This window comes from Ambystoma mexicanum, chromosome 1q (assembly GCF_040938575.1).
Source record: "Ambystoma mexicanum isolate Mex_15411 chromosome 1q, UKY_AmexF1_1, whole genome shotgun sequence".
NCBI classification, from domain to species: Eukaryota; Metazoa; Chordata; class Amphibia; order Caudata; family Ambystomatidae; genus Ambystoma; species Ambystoma mexicanum.
Window position 1 is genome coordinate 804478242 of NC_090922.1, and position 25244 is coordinate 804503485.

Consider the following 25244-nt stretch of genomic DNA (forward strand, 5'->3'; position numbering starts at 1 on the left):
GCAACCGGGATACCACGTTTTCACCACTACCGCGAACCGGTTTCCTTCCCTAACCTTTGCCTTTTTGCCATAACTTCAGTATTACCTTTTAAGTGTGAAAGGTGATATCAATGTCCACAGTGTCCGAACTATTGAAGTCAATTCAGGATATAGGAAATTTTGTGTGCCATCCCAAAAGGGCATCTACTTTATTGACCTGAAGGAGTGTATTCTGAAGTGTATTTTAAGTGTTGGATATTGCTCCCTTCTAAAGAAGACTTATTTTAAAACTGACTGATACATTAATAAATAATTATTTAATCTAGACAACTTGAATATAAGTGTTATTTGAATACATGTCACTGTGAATCTCTATGTTACAACCCTACAGCTCACATTGACCCCTCTTGAGATAAGCCCGTCTGCTCACTCTACCAACTTGGGTAGTACAGGCCTATACCAAAGGTTGGGTTACCTATTGCCAAGAGGACAAGGCTGGTGTAGTCTCTCACATGTTTACTACATACAATCTTGCCTAACAAGTACCTTAAGACGTTGCGATAAAGTTGTTCCTGTGGGTGTGAACATTGTTGCAGAAGACTTTCAAAGTAAATTACTTTTGCTAGCTTCTAGAGCACTTTTCTCAAAAGACGTTTGAAAATCCATAGAATGGAATATAATTCAAAGTTTTTCACAAATGTCATAATTGAGCAGATGGGGGCACCGGTAAGTGTTGAGACTACTCACTGCCCTTACTCTTATTTTCCCAAAGTAGCTGGAAGGTCGAATGGGGGTTGCTGGAGGTAGGTTTCCCCATTGTTGGTTCCAGTGGAAGATGCCCAAGAGCTGCAAGTGCAAGCAATGTTCAGGTCGGTTCCAGGAGCTGAGCGCAACCCTTTCCAAGGGCGAAAAGCAGCAGGCACAGATGCAGGATTCTTCAGGACACTAACAGATGGAGGATGGCCAGTTCCAGCAACAGTCACCGAACACGGACGACAGCAGACATCTCAGTAGTCACAATTGAAGGAAGCCTTCCAGAACAGGACCATCAATGCTGGGATGCTAAAATTGGTCAGGAAGGTGACTTGTAAGACTAGCTGGAGACAACCTAAGTGGGTTAAACCGTTCAACGGCACCACTTAGCACAGTAGCCCAAAACCGAGCTGGTCAGTGCACCGGGTGGTCCAGGGGGTGAGAAGGGGTTGCAGCACCAACAAGGGTCTTTTGAGATCACGTAGTCCAGCAGGGGTTCACCAGGACAGCAGAAAAAATGGTTGCCAGACCTCTTCAGTATTCGTCTGTTGGTCTTCCGTCAGCTGCACAGGATCCTTGGCTCTTCTTCGCATCTGTTGGAATGGCTGCAGGACTTCCCTTCTTATTTCAAATTCAGGTGAGTGATCAAGCCTAGCCCTCCAATTGGATGATCTGCCCCACACATGCACACCAGCAGTGGTCCAATCGGAGACTACTGTGGAGCTGACTAATGCATGGACACTAGACACACCCGCACCAGTGGACTGGGACCAGACAGTTCCAGCCCACTTCCTTTGTCCACACACAAAGGGCATGCACTAGCCCACGAAAACAGAAGCTTTTCCGGGCAACTGCAGGACCATAAAAGGGAATTCCTGACCTGAGATGACCAAGGAACAAAATGGCCAAGGAACAAGCGAAAAACCTCATGGCATGGCCATTTTAAGGCACAAACCAAAGTTGGTAGCCAAAATGCGGTAAACACGAGTCAGACAACTAAAAATACAGCAAAAATGATACAAATGTAACTGCTGCCACCAAATGTCTTTAGCCACATTTAAAAATAACCACAAATAATTGGGTGTAAGTCTAGGGTGATACAAAAGTATCCCCATTGCACTGCATTGAAAGATGCTTTGTGCAATATAAAAAAAGCTACCCAAACAGATAAGTGGAAAAACAAAAAGGGAAACCTAGTTTCCCAGTACCAACAGTCTGAAGGACTAGACAGTCCCCCATAATAAATGAGGAAAAGGCCAGTGAAGTAAGGCTGAAGACTTCACTTCACTGCAAAAAGTCAGGACAAGGTATAAAACAAAAGCCATATTTTTGGGGGTCCATAGAATATGGAGGGAAAGTTGCCTAAAAGAGAAATCCTTCCTAACAGAAGGCCAAAGAATTTTTAAACCCAAGTGGGCATTTTAACGAAGACCTGCAAGGAAAAAGCTAGTACAACCTGCAGACAAGCCTTTGTTTCTGACCAGAACATGGCTGCTGCAACAGGCTGCCTTGTAAACACAAAGTAGCCGTGTCATCAGCCAGTGAGTTGCACAAGGAGCCATGCATGGGGGCTTGCATGGGGAAACAGATTACAGGGTTCGTCTTTAGGGCACTCTGACCGAAAAGTCTGCCAGGGGACACACTCCGTTACAATGCCAGTGACCCTCTGGATGGACACACTGGGATGGTGGCAGAGCAGGGGCTTGAGAGGGCCTGTAAACAGAGGGTAAAAATAAAAAATCTCAGAGGATTCACAGTCAAACATGAGGAAAATCATATGAAAGTTACATATGGAACGTTTACAATGAGATGTAGAAGAAACACAAACCAAATCAATAATATTGTTATAGTTGCTTACCAATCTGAAAAGTTGAGGAGATGGTGTGAAGGCTGAATCCTTCTGCATTGGTGCATACAGAGGAGTGTCCAAAGCAGAAACAGGGAGTGCAACCACGAGTGTTTGTGGAGTCCAGATTAAAGAACCCAGGTTTACACCTGTGCATGAAGGAGAAGTGCAGGGATTTAACTAACAGCAGAAGAATACTGTAGCGCGTGCCCCATTTCAAACAACTAATCCCAGAAACCTGCAAATTGACCTTTGTTTCAATTAATCACAGAAACAAAAATAAAAATCACAATTTAATACAACATTTTCAAGAAGCAACAGCAAGGCTCATTGGTGCAAATGAATATACCAGATACTGCAGGTCACATCAAGTGTCAAAATTATGACCAGTGTTAAGACAATTTCCATTTTTGGGATTCTATACCCACGTTTTAGGGCCCCTAACCCTTTCTTTTTTTTCCTATTTTTATTCTTAGTTCACCAACAAGTTTTTGTAGTGAGTGGGGCTTCTGCTGAAGTCCCTCCGTCATTGCAACCGTATTTGGCTCAAGGTTCAGTCCTATAAGCACCCCCATTTTAGCCTCAGCTTAATTATTCCACCCTATATTAGTGTTAGGAAGTAGGCTGGCGATCGCTGCAATTTAGTTGGCCCCATGTACCTTTTTTGTAGAAATTGGAATAGAAATATTTTTTTTAGTTCTTTGAACAGCCATTTTGTTTCTGGGGGTTTCTTATTCTAGGGATCCATGATAAAGGCCTAAAATGGTCGTTTTGTACACATGGGTTTACTGTGAGCCCACATGGTAGCCTCCATATTGATCTTTACTTCTTTAGACCAGTATTGGTCTATGCGCTTTCCCATTAGACACTCGGGATGTTGTCCGGGTTGAGTGGCAGTTCTAGGGCCAACCAAATAGATTGGCCACCTGCCCAGGTTGTCCCACACCACTCTCCTCCACCACAAACCCGCAATAGAATTTGTGGGCTGGCTTTGGCCAGTACCTCCAAGTGGTGGTAATTAACGGCAATTCCTGTACCTTACCGCTAGTTTTGTTGAACATTTCAGAAGGAGCGATTTACTTACCTGTTAAGAGGATTTCCCGCCATTGCTGCAATTTTAGGACCACATACGGCCATACTGGCAGGCTGCTGTGTCCTAGGCTCATCACCAGTTTGTTTTTTCTGCTGCTAGATGTCCAGCTCAGTGCTGAGATTGTCTTCTGCAGGATTGCTGTTTCCATTTACCCACTGAGCTACTGGAATTGACATTGCTAGATTCCATCACCATACTTGTGTCTTCCTCAGCAACATGTTTGCTTCAAGCTTGAGGGCTCCCTCGTGGGATGGTCATTCTTTCATGTCGTGGAGGCAATTGTGGGCCCAGGTAAAGTACCTGGGAACCAGATAATCTACACCACGCACCTAGGTAAATCCAGAACTCACTTTCATTTTCTTGGAACTGACATGCTGGAAACAGATGTTCTTGGTCCTGGGTGGTGGGCTAGTCTCGTTACTCAGAGGTCCTCCTGGCCCTGAGTCCAGACTTTCTTGAAGTGAGTCTCTACTGCATTTCTAGATAACATTGGGTATCTTCCTGTGCTGAAACTTCTTCTGGGGTTTCTGGTTCTCAAACCCACCTTTGAAAGAATTCCTTGGAGTCTCCTCTGGTTTTGCATGGGCCTGCATGGAGCCAAATCCGTAAATGTAGTATAGAACTGGGACTTAACTGCATTTTGCCCAGGAACCAGGACTGCCTACTATCTTTGTTCCACTTATTGTCAAACATTATAGAAGTAGGTTTGGGGGAAAGTACCTGCCCCAAGACATTGTTATAGACCAAGAAATAGAATATTAGTACCATTTAAAGCCATGCTGAATACATATTACACTTGTTCTGCTGATGCTACAGAATAAGGGGCTAATGCAAAGTCTGAAAACTATTACCCAGTAACTGTCTTTCTGTACTTTGCATCAGCTTAGAGTCACATGCTATGCCTAATCCGCCATCTAATGGTTGATTTGAGTATTAGCTAAATCATGTGTCCGAACATTATACTTACGCTTACAATTCTTAGACATATGTATCCTGCACCCTTCATATGTCCGACTGTTGCCCACTGCGTAACTAGGTCACTCACTCAGATTGTATTTGTTTCACCCTATGACCTTGACTGTAGGTGCAACTATCTGTAACATTGCTGCTCCTAAGTTAATGCGCCCAGTTACCCGAAGGTTCGGCTGCGCACTACAAATAAAACTAAACTACATCTAGGTGACATGATACACATTAAGATGACATCCAACCCCAATTGTACCTTAAATTTGGTTCTTCATAGACCTCCTGAGGTTTCTGTTAGATTTAATTAAGATTTAGTTATATCTCATCTCGCCTATTCTAACCTCCAATACTGGCCTGGTCATCTTGGGTGATTTCAACCGCTGGAAAGGTGACAGGAGAGACAAGGAAGCCTTGTCATTAGAGAAAAATGCTGGCTAACTACCACATCACAATCCATAATGTTGACCCTACTCACAATAAGGGCCACATCTTGGACTGGGTTGGTAGCAGTAACATATTTGTCGAAGATAATTTGACCACACCATGTATTTGGTCCGATCATTTCTTCGTCACCTGTGCTTTACGGCTTCCAGCCCTTGCACGCAGAGTGCATGTCCCCATGCATCCAGTTAGAGTCCGAAATTTAAAAAATATAACCAACCACACCTGTCCTAGCTGATTACCTACATTCTTTGATGACCTTAACTAAGGATACCGATGATCCTGAGTCATTAATAGATTATAATAAACTGACCTCTGATATGCTTGATCAATTCGCTCCGATGAAAGATAAGTTGGTCAGGGATTTACCCAATCGCCAGAAATGGTTCTCTCCTTCTCTGGTTGATCTCAGAGCAAGTAAAAGGCAGGCTGAACATATTTGGCGTAAAGATGGTTCCATGGCCAACTTGTCGGACTGGAAGCTAAAAGAGAAGCAGTACAAATTAGCAATTCGAGGCCAAGAAAACTTATTATAATCAAATTAATTCTGCAGGTGATCAGACTAAAGAATTTTTTCGCCTCTTCAGATCTTGGGAAAAACCCACCGCTTGTGGTTCCACTATTAAACCCACTATTGAGGACTGCAATCGTGTGCAGAAAGCTTTTGCAGATAAATTACGCAAAGCCCAAGATAAAATTAAGCAGGAAACTCTGACTCTCCCATTGCCTACAGCTAAGACTATATTGCTGTCCAGTAAGATATCACAATCTGATGCTAAACTAATTGATACTAAACAAAATTCTATGCCCAATACTGTCACTAAAACTGAATCCGCAGTTTGTTTCACCTTTAAGGAAACCACTGTAGTAGAAATGATTAATATTATGAAATCTATGTGGCCTACCAACTGCCCAGGTGAACTTCTTCCATCCAAAATCATCTTGGAGAACAAAGAGCAATTCGCACCTTTTCCTTTGTAGATTCACAAATGCCTCTTTTCGGTCAGGCAAAATCCCTCAGCCACTGAAAAATGTTGCAGTTTCACCTCTACTAAAAAAAGCTGGACTGGATCCCTCTGATGCAGCCAATTTAAGGCCAATTACGAATACCCTGTTTCTACTTAAACCTATAGACAAGGTTGCAACCATCCAATTGCAGGACTATGTATTGATGGCTGATATACTTCATACTAAACAGTCAGGCTTTAGAAGCCACCATGGCACTGAGACTGCCCTCCTGGATCTGCAGACTTTCATGCTTCTAAGCTAGAAGAAAGCAGGTCGGAGCTGCTGATGCTGTTGGACCCATCGGCAGCATTCGACCTGCTTGACCATAACATACTTCTTGATAGAATGCAGTCAGTCGGGGGCCTCTCTGCAAATGCCATAGACTGGCTAAGATCATTTCTAGAGGGTCGTCGATGGCAGGTATACTGGGGGGACTGTGCCTCGGAACCTCAACTGTTGACCTGTGGAGTTCCACAGGGGGCCTGTCTCTCCCATTTATTGTTTAACATTTACATCCTCCCTCTCTGTAATGAATTGGAATTCTTTCAGATTTTCTTTTGTAATTATGCGGATGACTTCCAATTGGTCCTTGACATCACTGGTAATCATGACAGACCAAAATTTGGTAGATATGGTGTATCAACTGATAAAAAAGTGGATGTCTACAAACTGGCTCTGCCTTAATGCCTCAAAGACTGAGCTCATGCTATTCGGACCCCGTCAGCGACTAACTAAACTGGACCAGGCGTACTCAGGTTTCAGGATTGATGGTAGTGATATAAAAGTTGTACAGAAAGTTAAAACGTTAGGTACCTTCATGAAGAGTAGCTTAGACTGTGAAGCTCACGTCGCTGCCATCTCAAAGAGCACTAACTACCATCTTAAAGTGCTCAGACAGGTTGCCCCACTCGTTTCCATTGAAAACAGTACTAAACTGGTGAGAGCTGTTATTCTACCACGCATGGATTTTTGTAATGCTCTCCTATGTGGGGCAAGTAAAGCCAACATCCTTGAACTCCCAAAAGGTACAAAATAAAGCTATTCGCATCATCTACCAGATGAAATATTCAGAACCAATTACTGCTGCTAGGGAAAAACTGCACTGGCTTCCGGTTGAGGCCTGAATTCGGTTTAAGCTACTTACCATCTGTCACAAATGCGTCTTTGGGACTGTACCAATCTATTTGAAGGATGTTATAAGTGTTTACCAACCCTCAAGAAGACTCAGATCAGCGGAAGATCTCTTACTAGTCCAACATCGTGTGAAACGATCCCGCGGGCTTGGCAGAGCATTTCATATCCAAGGCGCTAAGGCCTGGAATGCGTTACCGGCTACATTGCGTAAGACCGAGGATCTATTCTCCTTTAGGAAACAGTTGAAGACCTATCTCTTCCATTAGTATTTCTCTCTCTCTAGAGGTAGCCTGCATATTCTGTCTCTCGGCGCCTGGATGCCTACGGGCTTTGGCACGGTATAAGATAAAATAACATCTTTTTCCAAATCGAAAAACTAGACATCAGTTGGGGCAATTCCTGTAACACTATCCATATCCTAGATGTATATGGACCCACAATCCTACATGCGTCAACGTCCTTTGATTCCCTACCTCCCTCCCCCGCGTAGGTTATTTTTACTGCAACTTGGTGATATTTTTGCACCCAGTGTTCCCCTTCTTTCTTGAGGGGAGCTAGGGTGGGCACGTGACCAAGCAGATACAAGCTACAGAAAGACGATTAGAGGGTAAGTAAGATTTGTCTTCTGGAGATTGCGAATCAGCTTAAATTCACATGCTATGCATAGATTCACATTGCTATGCAGGTCAAACCAGATCTGGCTCAAGAGGCCAACTCCGGAGAACAAAATTCTGGCCAAAAATGCCTTGTCAGGATATAAGCTGGCCATCTTTTTTGCCAAGAAAGACTTCCTGGGAAAAAAAAAAACTACAATCTGCTAATAACCAATCGAGAGAACTATTCTCCATTATATCTAATTTTTGTAATCCTATTTGCAAAAATGCAGTGTCTGTTCCTCTGCAGCACGAGCTAATCTCTTTAACTCTTTCTTTATAGATAAGATCGAGCGAATAAGGTTAGAAATCGAACAAACAGCTCCTGCAAATTTATCAGCACTACAAGTGACAGAAGTAAACATCTTACCAAATCTGATTTCACCATCTGTTTTTGATTTTCACCCAGTCACCGAAGAAGACATTTTCCCACTTATTAGCGCCCTTAAACCTACAATTGATTCTCTCTCTCCTTTGCCAGTTTATGTAGCAAAGAAGCTGGCATATGATCTTACGCCATTCATTACCACCTTTGTTAATAAGTCATTACAGGAAGGGATCGTTCCAGAGAGCCTGAAATTATCAATTGTCTCACCTTTACTGAAGAAACCTTCATTGGATGTTGAGGTGCTGCAAAACTATCGTCCTATTGCAGGCTTACCATGGCCAGCTAAGGTACTTGAAAAGGTTACCAACCAGCTTCAGAAATTTGTCGAACATGAATTATTGTTGGACAAATTTCAGTCTGGTTTTCGTCCAAAATATGGAACTGAGACTGCCTTGTTGGTAGTACAGGACGAACTGTTAAAGGCTGCGGACCAAGGGGAGCTTACCCTCCTGGTCATGTTGGATCTGTCCGCGGCCTTTGATACAGTGAATCATCAAATTCTTCTGGACCGCCTGCAGGAGGTTGGAAGAGTATCTGATTTAGCACAGAGGTGGTTTAGGTCTTTTTTGACCAACCGTCAGCAGCGGGTGAGAGTGGGGGAGTTCCTATCGGACCTTATTTGCTTGAGCTGTGGGGTCCCGCAGGGATCCTCCCTGTCGCCACTGTTTAATCTGTATATTCGGCCACTACTTGAGATTCTGAGACGCTATGGGTTGAATTTTCACTCATATGCTGAGGACACCCAGATCTTCATACGAATTGGCAATTTTCAGGAAGCTTTTAACAAATTGGGGCTCTGCCTGGAGGAAATAGGCAGCTGGATGTCCAAGAATTACTTTCAACTTAATGCTGCTAAAACTGAATTGATTTGGACCAAAAAAATCAGTTGTTAGCAGCCAAGAAGCTGCCTATTCCATCACTTCTGGGCATGAGTTTAAAATTTGTATCTAAAGTAGAAAATGTGGGCTGCATGTGGCAAGAAGACCTGGGCTGTGAAACCCAGGTGGGAGCTAAGACCAAAGCAGTACACTTCGTCGTCCGAATGCTACGTCAAGCACTTCCCTACATACCAACTAAAGATCATGCATCTGTGGTAGGAGCTCTTACTAGTGCCCACTTAGACTATTGCAAAAGTCAATTGTTGGGTATTCCTATCAAACAGCTTCAGCGGCTTCAGAGGGCGCAAAATGCGGCCATCAGATTGATATTTAGACTGAAGCAAACTGATCATGTTTCACCTTTTCGCCGAAAGTTGCACTGGCTATCAGTCGATGATCCCATCAAATTTAAGACAGCATGTATTGTCTATAAATGTGTTAATGGCATGGCTCCCTTGTATTTACAAGAGCTAATACAGCCATATCAACCCACGAGACAATTGCGATCTTGTGATAGACACCTTTTAACCATTCCTCACTCGGCTTCCAGAACCAGAGGTGACAGAAGATTTTCCGTCTATGGTCCCAGGTTTTGGAATTCGTTGCCACTTTCTCTAAGAACCATGAGCTCACTTCTTCAATTTCGTCAAGCACTGAAGACTTTCCTTTTTAGGTAGTTGTCCCCATTTCATCTGGGATTCTTCTTGAACTTTGCTTCTACCTTTAGTTGTGTAATTTGCGCCGATATACGGTTTATTTCGTTTGGTGCGCTTTACAAATGCAAAAAATCAAGATTAGCAAGCAGCACCTGAAGAAGGTGGAGTGTGAGAAGTAGCAAAAGCAGAAAATGTTTTAAAATTGCTTGTCCCCACTTGTGAATCCACTCTAACATGTGTGTCTACACAATAGTGCTCTGTGTATGTGTTGAGCTTCATGTAGCCCCTCTGCACATTTTTTGTGAAGGTCAGTTCGCAATGAAGGCTAAGGTTCCTCCTGTGCTGCAAGTGGAGTGAGTTCTTAGTGTAAATGGGAGTGTTTTAGGATCCAGTTTGTAGCAAAGCTGGATGCATTTTACAATCCATCAGGAGATGGTGGATTAGAAAGGGGATCCCCCTCTTGGCTGGTTGCAAAAGAGACTAACTGGCTTGGCTTCCTTATTTGTCCAAAAAGAACATAACTGCCCTGCGCACATCTGGGTGTTTAATTATTTTTCTGCTCTACTCTGAGGGTTGAGAAAAAGACAAGGAAGTTCATTGAATTAAGTGTAATTTGGATATATATTTTGGTGTGAATCGGGGATGTGTTCTTAAAACGTTGTGCTTATGTATGGTTATGAAAGTTTCTGTAACAGATAGTGCTTGGAGCAAACTTATTCTTTTAATAGATGTCATTGCTATTAGGAAAGCTACCTTATAAATTGGATCTCTCAGTGAGGCCTTGCGCATGGGTTCAAAGGGGGTTCCCATGAGTCTAAAGTACTGTATTCAGGTCCCACCCTTGTGTTAGGTGAGCCATTGGTGGGAGTACACGTTTAACCTCCTCCATGGATGTTAAAACCACTGGTACCTTCCAGCAGGATCTTGTGTCATGAATTTGAATATGTGCCAGTGCAGCTTGCAGGTAGTTGTGCACTTGCACAGCAAATGTAATGGATCGATTCCTATATCGGATGGTGTGCAGTTGATAGAGTAGATTTGCTTTGTTTAACAGCAAATGAAAACACTCCCATTTATTGCAAAGTCTTGTGTTTTCCTTCCTCTATTGGAATCTCCATGCATCTGCTTGGGAGATGCAAGTGTCCAAACTATGACTTCAGGAACCAAGCTGCTAAATACTGAGTCTGCAGTCAAGGGTGTGTTAAATGTCCTTGACGTTATGTTAGCAAGTTGTGTTAGCTCTGCAACTTTATAGCTGGATGTATGGCCATCCTCAGGATATATGGGTACCAGGTTGGTTATGCCCACATTGGTGCGATTAGAAATCAGAGATGTTTGTGTAGACGTTTGTGTACTACCTTGCGTAGTAGGGGTGAGGCGTAAGCAAATGTCCCTGACCAATTCATTCATAGTGCATTCCCTAGTGACCCTTTCTCTGGGTACCAAGATGCAAAGGTGGCACACTTCTACTGAGCTGTTACGAACATCCTTTTTCCTGAAGATTTGCCTGCGTGTACTTTGTGTTTAAATCCCACTCGTGGTTTTTTTGAAACACCTTGCTTAGGTTGTCTGTTGGGCAGTTCTCCCCACGAACATGTACTTGGATATAAATGCCTCTTGATGCACCAATTCTATATTTCCTGTGCTAATTTGGACAGCGCTATGAAGTGTGTTCCCCCCGTTTATGTATAACGGATGGTGTTGTCTGTGTTGACCGACACACTATTGTTGATTAACCTTGTTTGAAAGGCTAGCAGAGCCATTCTTATGGCTAGGAGTTTGTGTGTTTATTTAGTACTCCTTTTCCTTTTGTGACCATGCTCCCTGTGCTGGGCATCTGTGGGTCAGTGTTATCAGGATTGGCAGTTGTTTTAATGCTCTTCCTTTTAATAGGTTTTCCCTTATCCACCATTGCAGAGAGTTTTTGACTGCCTTTCTTATAACCACTAGATTGTCCCAATCTCCTTCAGTCCGAGACCACTGGCTTGAGAGCCACTGCTGCAGTGTACGCATGTCTCACCATGCATGTGGACAATGTATCTGCATAATGCCATCATGCCTAACAGTTGCATTACTTACTGTACTGTTAAGTTTTCTCCTATGTGCCATTTGGTGATAAGTGTTATGATCGCCTGCACCCTTTCCTCCGATGGGTAAGCCTGGGCTCACTCAGTCTGTTATGGCACCCAAGAACCGTTACTTTTGTGATGGCACCTGACTTTATTTTGTTTAATTGATGGTGAAACCTAGAGTGTAGAATGGGCTTATTGCTTTGTGTGTTTTCTAGGCATGACTACAGGGTCGCGCCTGTTATGAGCCAATCATCTATATGGGGATAGACTGGTTTGTTCTCCCTGCGCAAGTGTGCTGCTACTACTACTGCAAGACCTTTCGTAAACACACGTGGTTCTGATGCTATTCCAAAAAGTAGTATCTAGGTTTAGTGTGGTCATGCATTTTTATTTCCTTAGTAATAGGATGACCTCCTGCAGGGTGTTCATCCCTAACGTTTGTGGTTTTACGTACTGCTGGGCATAAGTCTAGTATTTGTCTCTTTGTTTTGCCCTTTTTGGGGACTAGAAAATAAAGAATACCATGATCTACCTATTGCAGTGGTACTGGTTAAATGGCGTCCTTTTGTAGTAGTGCCTCAACCTCCATCTGTAGAAGGTCTTTGTGTTCTACTGTCGTTTTCCTTTCCTGCAGTGGTAGATTGTGGTGAGGCTTCAGAAGCTAGATGCAGTGCCCCTGGGTCTCTGTGCCCAACACTGACGGTCATTATGCCTCACATGCGTGGGTGGATGATTGTATGTGTACCTCTACTGGGGATGCACGGGAGGGGCCCTGAATGGTTGAGTGGGGCACTCTAGCAGGTTGTATTCTACCCCCTAGTCTTCGCTCTTCACATATTTCGTGAGGGTGCGGTGTACGTGGGTTGTTGTGACTGAACCAATTTGAGCCTGTCTTGGTCTGGGGTGTACTTGGATGTGTCTAAGGCGATGTGTCGGGAAGGGCTGCCTATATGAGTTCAAAACAGAGTTCACATCTACCAGAAATCTGTCCTAGTATTTTGAGTGAGTCATGATCTTTTTTAGTCCATTCCAGGGCTTCATCTACCTGTGTGCCAAAAAGGTATGCCACTTCCCCAGGTTAGTCTATGAGAGTAACCAGAGTTTGTGCTTGAAACCCGTATTCCTCAGCCACAGATGCCTTTTAATGATGGCTGCTACTATTTGTCGGGCAGCTGTTTCTGCCGCATCTAGACTGTTTTTGAGAATAGCATTTATGGAATATTTTAATGTACTAATATCCTTTTAAATCTTCCCTACATTTCCTCAGATGTGTCTGGCTAGGCTCTCCATTTCATCCCATTGGGATCTGTTGTACCTAGCCAATAGCAACATAGTGTGTGCAATTCTAGCATTGCATGCCACAGCCACCCTCTCCCCCCCCCCAGAGTAAATATGCACCTGGTTTCTTTAGATTGCGGACAACTCTGACTGCTGATGGAAGCGTTACCCTCTTCTGAGCTGCAGTTACTACTAATGAATCAGGGGGTAAGTTGGCCCCCTATATAAATGGGGTTGGGGTCAAGCAGGCAAGCGTTTATATTTTTTCTCCACCATAGTGTTCACTGGCCTGGGGAAAGCAGGTTTTAATAGAGTGGGGGCTAATCCTTTTCTTTATGGCATCTAATAGTGGTTCGCAGGGAGGGACCAGGTTCTTCTCCTCTAATACATCCTCTATGCAGTCTAATTCTTGAGTAGGTTCTTGTGCCATATTACATTTTACAGCAGCCCTTGTGACCAAGTCTGAGTATAGGAAAGTGACTTTGTGGTTCTTCATCTAGTGAGGGCATAGTGTAATCATCAGGATCTATAAACAGAGAAAGGATGAAGATTCAAAATTCGAATCCTCCCGTCCCCTGCACACTGTAGAATACTGTCCAAGACAATTAAGGATTCAATTCAAAAGTGTGTAGTACAAATTGTAATCAATAGGCCTACCAAAATACACTCAGACAAGTCTTATAGAAAAAAAACAAATGTAGCAATTTAACAATGAAAAATATTTTTTTGCTAAGCTATCCATTCGTCCAATATATCCGGCTGACGCCTTTAGAGGACGGTCCCTCTTCTTCTTGAGCCTAACTGGACTGTGGAAAAATATCCCATAAAAAGATACTATGAGTATTATACTATTCATTACTCGTGCCAATAACCTTAGATCCAGTATTGTATTCAGTTACATCTGTTGATATCTTCACAATTTCTAATCTGTCAGTTGCACTAAAGTAAAGCCCATATAACAAACCATCATGTCAAGCATACATTCCCATTCTCATCTGTGTGCTGAACCGATTGGATATGAACTAGGCAATCATGTGACATGGTCATAGGAGTACCCCCAAGGGGTACGCGGCTCACCACAGTGAGACTTAAATTGCTACTTGTTGATGTGGACGATATTCACGGGGAGATAGTAGTTCAAAGTACGGTCCGTTGCTAGGTGTACATTAGGTCATAAAACATAAGTAGATACCTCTACTGATGGTTGAGGTTTTCCTCTCGTAATTCAGGGTTGCAATGTTTTTCATCAAAGTTCAGAAAACCGTTACCAAAGTGTTAAGCAGAATTGCATGCAGTACCCTCAGGGACCACCACATACAATTAGGACTACAGGTGTCAGCAAAACCAACCTTTGGTAGAAGTCTGTACTACACAGTTTGTGGTAGCGAGCTGAGCATCCAGGCTTATCTCAAGAGGGAATGTGAGCAGTACAAGTATGTTACACAGAGGTTTTATAATCACAGTGGTTCAAGTAGACACACTCAAGGTTTCTTGGTAGAACACTTATTAATTTATTATACAATCATTTAGAAAACATTCACTCGAAGGAGGCAAATTATACACACTCAATATCAAACCAATAAGTTTCTGAACAAATTAGGCCCCCATGAAATAGGAGCAAAATGGCATTTCAGCTACTTTCAATGCGAGTAAAAAAGCACAAGTTAGCAGAATAGATCACAAATACTTTTAGGCAGTGCAAATAGTCATAGTTCACTAGAGGACTCTATTCAGTTCAATAGGCCTAGGCCAAAGTCAATGGACCAGTTTCTTGGATAGGAAAGAGCAGTTCTTGAAGTAAACGGTAAAGTATTTGCCAAAGTTCTCAGAAGTAGTTTGTACGAAAAAGGTTTATATGTTGGGTCACAAGCTGATTAGGCCTGCAAGTTGGGAAAGTTCCATGAACTTTCACTGCGAGAGGCAAGTTATCTCAATCGGGTTGGCACATTACCTTAATATGAACAACAGGATGCAGCAGAAGATGTTGGTTCCTGGCAGTTCCTGCAGATCTCTGTTTCTGAGCCTCAGTCGTGGGGACAAGAGGGAGGACGTCTGGGGACTCCTGCACTGCACAGGATCGTCGAAAAACGCGGACAAAATGAATCACTTCAGTTCATGTAGCTGTAATTCAAGCACACAAGCTGGTGTCCTTCCCCCTGGTTAATCCTAACCAGCTCTGAGAACGGTATCCAGGTGGCTTACGAGTGGATTGGTCCCACCAACTCAAAGGAAAAAGTCGTTGTCCTTGAAGCGGCTTCTCAGTCAAGATGAACTTGGCAATTCGGACCTGCAGCAGGGCTTCACCGGGCAAACCAACGGTCCAGGAGTTGCAGCAGCCGTCCTATTCCAGCTCGTCTTCAGTTCTTTCGTTCCAGTGGTCAACTCTGCTTTCAAGTCCAAGAGACTCGCCTTTTAAACAGTTTTCTCCCTTTCATTCCAGCCTAGCTGCCACTCACGCCAGCAGGGTGGCTGTCCTTGCCGGACAGTCAGCCAGCCAATCACGCTAGAGTGCATTTGGGTCTCCTAGGAGACTAAGCACAGGGAGTTTCGGGCACCTCCCTCACTTCTTGCCCACCCCAGATACTCTTGCGCCAGAAGCGGTCTTCTATCCTGAAGCCCGCCAAAGGCATAGAAACAAAGGGAACAAACCTGGTTTGGCGCGCAGAGACACACACTAGAAGGAGCTTTCCAAAAAGAAATGGGGGGAACAAAGGGGCTTAAGGCGCCATCTTGAAAACGATGGCTCGCGCGATTTTTACCTACCGGTGTACACGGTCAGGAAACATGGTAGTTTGTTGTAAAATCACTGCCACCAGCCATTCCGATAGAAAAGGCTAGCATTTGACTGCTATATGAGTTTCTAGACATAGGGGATACTAGGTAACCCCTCCAGCACTCTATAGGAAGACAGTGTGTGCTGGGTCTAGGAATTTAAAAGGACTAGTGAAGTCAATTTAACCTTACATTCTCTGGGAAACGGTTTATCCCAGAGAAGGCATTTAAACCTTTGGGAAGTCTAAAAAGACATCCCTGTGTCACTGCACTGACGGTGATGTGTGACACACATGAAAAGATGCCTATGGAGATACCTTAAAACTCCATAATAAAAGAACACAAGAGTAAAACACACATCAAAATACATTACAGAGTGGGAAAAAGGCTTGCACTCTTTCCAGGCAAAAAAATCAAGTCCTCAAAACCTAGCAAAGTTGCTGGGGGTCTCTAAGGTGAAGGGAATTAGCACATTTTTGAGAATTCTCCCTAACACACTGACCACCATCTAAAGATGGAAAAAGAACCTTCAGTCGATCCATGGCAAGTCTAATGCATGTACTCTCATCTATAACCATATATTACTCGTTATGTTATGTCCTCAATTCATTGCATGCTGAAGTAAAAGTAACAAGAGACTTGCTGCCAATGCAGTGTCACCATCAACTTGTGAAGCCTGTAGTAGTCTAAATTCCTGAGCTGATTAGTACCAAGCCATCAGATCATACTATAGTATGTTCACGGTATGCGGTACGGGTAACTAAGCAAAACAAAAGTCTAGAGCCCCGATTCATGGAATCATTTGCGCGTAAAATGCAGATTTGCGTGCCATTCTGCCCGAAAATCCCCAGACCTCAAACAGGGATTTTCAGGGCTGAATGGCACGCAAATCTACGTTCTACGCGCAAATCATTCCATGAATCAGGGTGTAGCAGTTTTCTTTATCCATGGTCCAGGACACAAAGTGTAAAAAAACGTTTAATCATCATTTGAAACTTGTCACTCACCCCCACGTGTGTATTACTACAGTTCAAGATTGATTGCCTTAATGATGCCAAAGCCGGAGTCGGCAAGAATTCTTTCCGTGTTCGTGGCAGTATCACAACATACATTCTGTCTAGGATCAAACTACAACAAATATGTGATAAGACATGCATTACTCACTGTAATAGCATTTCTGATGGCTGCATCTGCTTAGATTCACATGCTGTGGAACATCCGGTGGTAACCGCAGAGTATTGCATCTGGTCTTTCGGGGACCGAAAGGGGAAGTCAGCATAGGCGTGTCTGTAACACTATCCCTATCGAGACGTGTAGTGTACCCAAAATCCCTCACACGCCAAGGTCCCTCTGATTGTTTTTTTTCCTGCCATGAGGGAGCCCCAGGCTATTGTGTGTGATTACATGAAGAGAGGAAATAGTAAGACGTCTATGTACCTTCCACACCAATCGGGGAGGTAGGGAGGGCGCATGTGAATCTAAGCAGATACAACCATCAGAAATGCTATTACGGTGAGTAATGCATGTCTTCGGATGTTGCTTAATCTGCTTAGAATTACATGCAGTGCATAGACTAGCAAGCATTACCCATAGTTGGAGGTGGGTTATGAGAAGGAACAGTAGAGAAAAGATCTCTAATACTGCTTGTCCCACCTGAAAATCAGATATAGAACGAGTGTCTAGGCAAGTATTTTGGAAATTGTGTACAGAACTCCAGGTTGCCGCTTTGCAAATGGGCTCGAGCGGAACATTTGCAATGAATGCTATGGAAGCCCCTGTGCCCCGAGTAGTGTGTGCTCTAGGCTTGAAGGGCAGTTCTCTTAGCAAGAGTATAACATGGTGCTGCATTTGACAATTCACCTTGAGATAACCGATTTAGAGACAGGATCCCCTTCTCTACCAGCTGCCACTGAAGAGAAAAACTGGTTTGTCTTCCTCAGTGGTTTTGTTCTTTCCAGGTAAAACATGACTGCACTGCGCACATCTAGTGTGTGTAGGCTTCTTTCGGCCATGCTAGTGGGGTTCTGGAAGAAAGTGGATAGTTTGATGGATTAGTTCACATGGAACTTTGAGATGAATTTAGGCGCAAATCTGGGATGAGTGCCCAGAACCACCCTATCCCTGTGGACTGCAACAAAAGGGTCTAGGACAGAAAGGGAGTGTAGTTTGCTAACCCTTCTAACAGAAGTGATAGCCGCCAGGAAGGCCGTCTTGCAAGTAAGGTCTTTTAGACTTGCTTTATGCATTGGCTCAAAAGGAGATCCCACGAGTCTGGTTAAAACCACATTTAGATCCCATCCAGGAGCTGGGTGAAAAATGGGGGGGATGGATTCTCTTAACCCCTTCCATAAAAGCCTTAACTGGTATTTTCCACCACAAAACTTTCTGTTGTGACGTAATGTAGGCTGAGAGAGCAGCTAGATGGACCTTTTGAGAATTGAAGACCAGTCCGGAGTCTAACAAATGGGTTAGGTACAACACAATGTGTGTGGGTGAGCAATCGATGGGATTGACACCCTTGGTATTACACCGGATGACAAAGCGTTTCCATTCACTGGAATAGCAATAGCGCGTGTTAGGTTTCCTGGCTTCCCTGAGTATGTCCATGCATCTCCGAGGGTGCTGAAGGTGTCCAAACTCTATGACCTCAGGAGCCAGGCTGCTAAGTTCAGAGTGTGTGGGCATGGGTGTAGGGTCTCCGCCCGTCCTGAGACAACATGTTGTATGGGCATGGTAGTTTCACTGGGGGAAGGGGGCATCTCCATTAGATGAGCGAGCCAGGGTTGGCGGCCCCACATGGGGGCCACCAGTATCATGGTAACTGGTTCCTGGTGCATCTTGTGCATTACCCTGTTAAGAAGGGGAGTTTGTGGTGGGTGGGGGGAACCGTACACAAATTTCCCTGATCATGTTATCCAGAGTCCGTTCCCCTTGGAGCGATTCTGGGGGTACCTGGAGGCATAGTCTTGGCACTGGGCGTTCTCCTGAGATGCAAACAGGTCGATCTCTGGGAAGACCCATTCTGCGAAGACATTGGAAATGATGTCTTCGTGTAGACGCCATTCGTATTCTACGGGCAGTGGGAAATCTCTGCTGAGCACGTCCGCTAGAAGCCCGAGTTCTCCTGGAACGTGTTGGGACAGTAGGAACATCTTGTGTTTGAGAGCCCACATCCAAATGTTCTGGGACAGCTTGGATAGCCCTGGAGAGTTGCCCACCTGCTTGTTTAGGTACTACATGGCTGTGGTGCTGTGTCAGCACCAGGACTGTCTTCTCCAGTAGTTGTGTTTGAAAGGCTTTTAGTGCTTTCAACACCGCTAGCAGCTCCAATAGATTTATATGATTGGATGCTACTTGAGGGGACCACACTCCATGCACTGTGTGCTGAAGCAGGCGAGCCCCCCCATCCCGTGAGAGATGAGTCTGTCGTGAGAGTGGCTTCCATTGCGGGGTGGTGAAGGTCTTCCCCTTCAAGAGGTTTTCCCTCGACCACCACTGCAGAGAGAACGAGGGCTGGCGAGACAACTATCAGATCTTCCCATTGTCCGCTGGCCTGACACCACTGGCTGTTGAGCCACTCTTGCATGGGATGCATGCACCGCCGCGCGTGGGGAACGAAATAAATGCATGACGCCATCAGTCCTCGCAAGCGCATTGTCTTGCGTAGCGTCACTTCACAACTGACTACATATTGAGTGATCTGAGAAAGCATGTTCTGAATCCTCTCGGAGGGGAAGACGAGACCCTCCTTTGTCTGAATCAGAGCACCTAGGAATTGTTTGGCTTGACTGGGGTCTAAGCTGGATTTCTTCTCGTTGATGGAGAATCCTAGACTGAAGGAGGTCTGTTGTCTTCTGTGTATTTCTTAGGCATGTCTCGTAAAAGTCCCCTGTTATGAGCCAGTGGTTGAGTTGAGGTTAGACAGGGACGGATAGTCTGCGCAGGTGTGCTGCTGCCACTGCCCGGACTTTCGTAAACACCCTTGGTGCCGAAGCAATGCCAAAAGGGAGTACTTTGAACTGATAGTGTTTGTCCTCTATCATGAACCTTAAGTATTTTCTGTGCGCCGGCAACATTGAAATATGAAAGTATGCATCTTTCATGTCCAATGTTGTCATGTAATCCCCTGTTTCAACAGTGGAATTACTTCCTGCAAAGTTACCATACAAAACTTTTGAGACTTGACAAATTTGTTCGCTGGGCGCAAATCTAGTACAGGGCGCATGATGAAGTCCTTTTTGGGTACAAGGAAGTACACTGAGTAAATACCCTGCTCTCCCTGAAGAATAGGGCTTCTATGGCGTCCTTTTCCAGAAGTGCTTCCACCTCTTGCTTCAGGAATCTTAGATCTGAGGTCAGGCGTCTTGTCTTGGGCGGTCTGAACTGTGGAGATCAGGCTAATTCCACGCAGTAACCGTGGGTGACAGTCTTTAGAACTCTCGTCTGAAGTAATCCCCTCCCATACCAAAAGGAAAGATGTTAAACACCCCCTGACCGGGGTGACAGGGGAGGGGACCTTGATCCGCAGGTCATTTCTGACCAGAGGCTGCAGTACCCCTGGAATTGAGGCCTCTGCCTCATCGCTGACCCCTACGTGGATAATTGTCGGGGTGCTGGATGCTTGGTTTGAGGTCCAGTGGTTTCCAGTGTTGTAGATGTTTTGGACGGAACGGGATTGGCCTCAAAAGGACCGGCGGGAACCACTTCCCCTCTGGGGGGGGAAGGTTTTTGTGTGATCTGTTACAGGGATTTAAGAGTCTCATGTTCCTTTTTGTCATTTTCCAAAGCATAGTCGACTGCTTTACCAAAGAGATTCGATTCTTCGATAGGTTTGTTTAGAATAGCAGCCTGGGTTTCCGGCTTGAAGACCGAGTTTCAGAGCCAAGCATGCCGTTTAAGCAGAATGCCCTGCGCCATGGATCTTCCTGGCGTCTCTGCAGTATCCAGAGTGTTCTTTAAAACATTTTGATTTACTTGCCTACCCTCAGCCACGATGGCCAGTAATTCGGATCTTGCGGGTTCAGGCACCTCCTGGAGACCTTGTATAAGGTTCCATTGCGCATCAGCATAACTGTCAAGGAAAGTGGTGTTTGCTATGTGTGTGGTAAAGGCAGATGCAGTGATAACGTGTTTACCCAAGGCATATAACCTTTTAGACTCCTTATCGGGAGGTGCTTCTCCCGTAGCAATGGGTACTCGCACCCGTATCCATGTGGTGGTGACCACTAGGGAATCGGGGGTGGCGTGGCCTTTAATATATTGAGGGTCCGTAGGTGATGGCTGAAATCATGTCTCCACCCTTGGATGGACTGCCCTGGTCTGGGCTGGTGTGACAAGAGAAAACCAGTCTCCTCTTAATGGAATTAAGGAGAGGGTTGGATTGACTGGAGGGGGCGCGTTTTCTTTATGAATTTCCTCCACAAAATCTTCAGGTATGGCTTCTTGGGTGGCAATCTGAAAGTGATCGGCTGCCTTCATTAAGATTGCATTAAAGGCCATCTGATCGTCTATTGGTGACGCTTGCCGGGCCGAGGTGGAAGGAGGGGAGTCCACACAAAGGACATCTGTGTCCTGATTGTGAGTAGAAATGAAATGGTCCCGAGAAGATTCCAAATTTACAGGAAATCTTAAGGTTGACATAGAAAGAGGATGCTCACGAGGTCTCTTTGGTATAGGGTGCTCTGAGAGTGACAATCCTTTCCAGGCGGTCCATGCACCCTTCACATTTTTCCCTGGTCCATCAATTTTTCTGCCTTTGGTGCCGAAATGTACAGCAATAGCGCTAAAGGCTCCTGACTATCCTCCTAGTCTTCGTGAGCATCGGGGTGCTGTGGCGCGTCTTTAGACGTGTCCACAGCATGCTCCTTGCGTTTCGACGTTTCCCTAGGCATCAACGCCACTGCCGAAGTGATCCTCGCAATACTTTCGCCGATGTCTGGCGAATCGGGGCGTGCCGTAGGCGTATTGGTAGAAGGAGGCCTAGCAGTTGGTTTTTCACCTACCGATAGGACTTCTAGACAAGCAGTAAATTTTTGTATTACCGGGGCCTTAGGGGGCTTCGAAGCGTCGGATGATGGCGCTTCGCCGGCCAAATGTGATTTTGAAATAGCGTCCTTAATTTTCAAAAGCCCAGTCGCAATATGCTGCTGCAGATGCGGGGAAGGCTGTTGATCTGCAAGATCAGATAAACCCGACTAAAATTGGGGAGGGGTTGTGCGTTTAGTGAGTGTTTTATGTACGCCCCTGTTGCGTGACTTGGTTTAGGCCTGAAGAGTCGGCGACGGGCGTGGCGGACCTAGGAGGGTCCGTCGTAAGGTCAATGGCATCCGGTACGGATGCTTGGTCATCACTGGTGCCCCTGTCACTTTCGGCGGGTGCGGCGGTGGGGGAATAAGATCCAGCCTGCGACATGCCATAGGCGACCCACCGCTTAACGTGGCGCTCCTTAAGAGTTTTGGGTCGAAAAAGTCTACAAACCGCGCACTGCGCTTCATCGTGGTTAAGGGGTAGATAATTATTGCACTTATCGTGCTCGTCCTTCCATGGGTATCTGACCCTGCAAGAGGGGCAAAACCTGAAATGGTGTCTTATCCATAGCAAAAAGGTAATAAAAAAGATGACCAGACCTAGAGGGGAAAGAGGAGAGACGCAGCGAAATATGGGACCACCCCGACCCCACTCTCCCTACTGTGTAGGCCGGCCAGAGGGCCCGGCCACATACTGCCGCCGGATCTTAGGCATCTAGGTCCACCGCCATTGAAAGTTCCCGCAGTCTTTGTCGTAGTATCTTCAATCACCGCAAAGTGACTTTAGGGAAATAAACCGACAAAGTCGGTAAACAAGGATAGAAGAGCTACGCAATGTGGCGACCAGTTATCTGGGCCGGAAAAAACAATCTGACGGACCTCTGCGCGTGAGCAATTTTGGGTACACTACACATCACGATAGGGCTAGTGTTACAGACACGCCTATGCCGACGTCCCCTTTCGGTCCCCAAAAAGACCAGATGCAATACTCAGCAGTTACCACTGGATGTCGGACCATATGCACGGCATGTGATTCCAAGCATATTAAACATCAGACACATCATTATGATAACTGATAATTGTTTTGCTTAGTTACCCGTACCGCATAGCGTGAACATACCATACTATGATCTGATGGCTTGATAATAATCAGCTCAGGAATTTGGCATGGATCGACTGAAGGTTCTTTTTCGATCTTTAGATGGTGGTCCGTGGTAACGGTTTTTGCTGAACTTTGATGAAAAGCATAGCAACCCTGAATTACGAGAGGAAAACCTCACCCATCAGGAGAGGTATCTACTTATGTTTTATGACCTAATGTACACCTACCATTGGACCATACTTTGAACTATCTCCCCATGAATATTGTCCACATCAACAAGTAGCAATTTAAGTCTCACTGTGGTAAGCCACATACCCCTAGGGGTACTCTTATGACCATGTCACATGATTGTCTAGTTCATATCCAATCGGTCAAGCACCCAGATGAGAATAGGAATGTATGCTGACATGGTTTGTTATATGGGCTTTACTTTAATGAAGTGCAACTGACAGATTAGAAATTGTGAAGATATCAACAGATATAACTGAATATAATACTGGATCTAAGGTTATTGTGTGAGCAATGAATAGTATAATGCACTCATAGTATCTTTTTGTGGGATATTTTTCCACAGTCCAATTAGGCTCAAGAAGAAGAGGGACTGTCCTCGAAACACATCAGCCGGATATTACGGACAAATGGATAGCTAACAAATATTTTTCATTGTTAAATTGCTAAATATATATGTTTTTTCTATAAGACTTGTCTGAGTGTATTTTGTTAGACCTACTGATTACAATTTGTATTACAAACGTTTGAATTGAAACTAACTGTCTTGGACAGTATTCTACAGTACGCAGGGGACGGGATGATTCACATTTTGAATCTTCATCTTTTGTTTATAGTATTGGTTCTGTGCCAGGACCTTAGTTCCTCCCCTGCACCTTCTAATTTTTCTAAATATAATTATGTGATCACTTGAAAGAATTCATTTCCATAATTGGTGTGCACCAATTTACCCCAGTTTCTAAATCATCAGGATTTATGTCCTTTTGAGGGTTCAGATGCAAGTCAAAGTCTTCTGCGAGGTACTGTGACTCATGACGAGGGTACAGATCCTCCTGCAGGCATGGATGCTCCTGAATCCTTTTCTTTTTGTTCCCAGTCTTCTCCTCTGGTGTGGGTAGTGAGGCCCTCTATTTAGGGCATTCATAGATCTGTACAAAGGAAACCATTTGTGCCACAGTTTCCCTAAATCTCTTCATGAACCACTCTTTTCTACCCAGAATGATGTCTCTTGGCTCTGGAGTGGCATCGCCTGCGAGTCCAACTTCAGACCCATCACTTCCTCTTCATCACAGTCCTCCTCCGAATCGAGATGTCAATAACTTTGTTTTTCCATCAATCCTGAAATGGGGCCCGTCACCTCCGAGTAGGTCTGCATTTGTGTGGAGGGTGCCAACGTTTTGGAGAGGTCTCTGACCTTGTATGTGTGTTTACCTTTTTCGGTTTTGTGTGTTGGTGTACTCCAAGTGTGGCTAATGTTGCTTGTTTTTCGTGTGGTAGTGAACCCCGCTGTGCTCTTTTCTCGACCAGAGTCATGTTTGTGTTTCTGTTGATGATTTGCAGTCTCTCGATCGCCAGGGGACTTCCAACTCGTTTTAATGCGCCGTCTGAGTGTGACAGGGGGGGGGGGGGTGGAATCAGCTGCATGGCTTTTCCAGACAGTGCCCCTTTGTGCAGCCGTTGGGGTTCAGTTTCGTCCCTCGCGTGAGAAACCTCGACATTAAGTATTGAACGATCTGTTGTGGTCTCACCCTGTGCCGACTGTGTGCATTGTATATATCTAAACATTTTTATCTACACTCTACATGTTTTCAGCACTCCTGGCCGCGGTCTCTGCTGTGGTCTCGAAGTAAACAATTGTTACAGACCTTGTGTGTGTGTATATGCCAGGAGAATTTCGAATTGCACCACGGGCAAAACATAAATGTGTTCACCAGAAGGCATTCAAGGTTTTGACGCTGCCTTAATGCCAGGAACTACTAGGGTGGGTAATATGTAGAAGTGTACCAAAATTGGGCTTCCACTAAGTATTGGGCCGAATTCCAGCTGAAAATGAGATATATTCGGCTTGAGCCGAATACTTAAATTACCACTCGAAGCTGAATAGTTTCCCCTTCAAAATACATCAAGTACTGCTTTGTATTGAAAGGCCACCTTGTAAGAGATCTTGTGTGGCTTTATGCATAGGTTCGC

General features: G+C 44.7%; 1 protein-coding gene across 1 annotated transcript in view; it reads right to left on the reverse strand.

The window, feature by feature from the left end:
- Window positions 1-25244, reverse strand: part of LAMC1 (laminin subunit gamma 1) — a 922342-nt gene that overhangs the window by 399275 nt on the left and 497823 nt on the right. The window contains exon 8 of the mRNA XM_069641408.1: window positions 2591-2727. Within this exon, the coding sequence (XP_069497509.1) occupies window positions 2591-2727 (137 nt within the window). The remainder of the gene's footprint in view (window positions 1-2590; window positions 2728-25244) is intronic.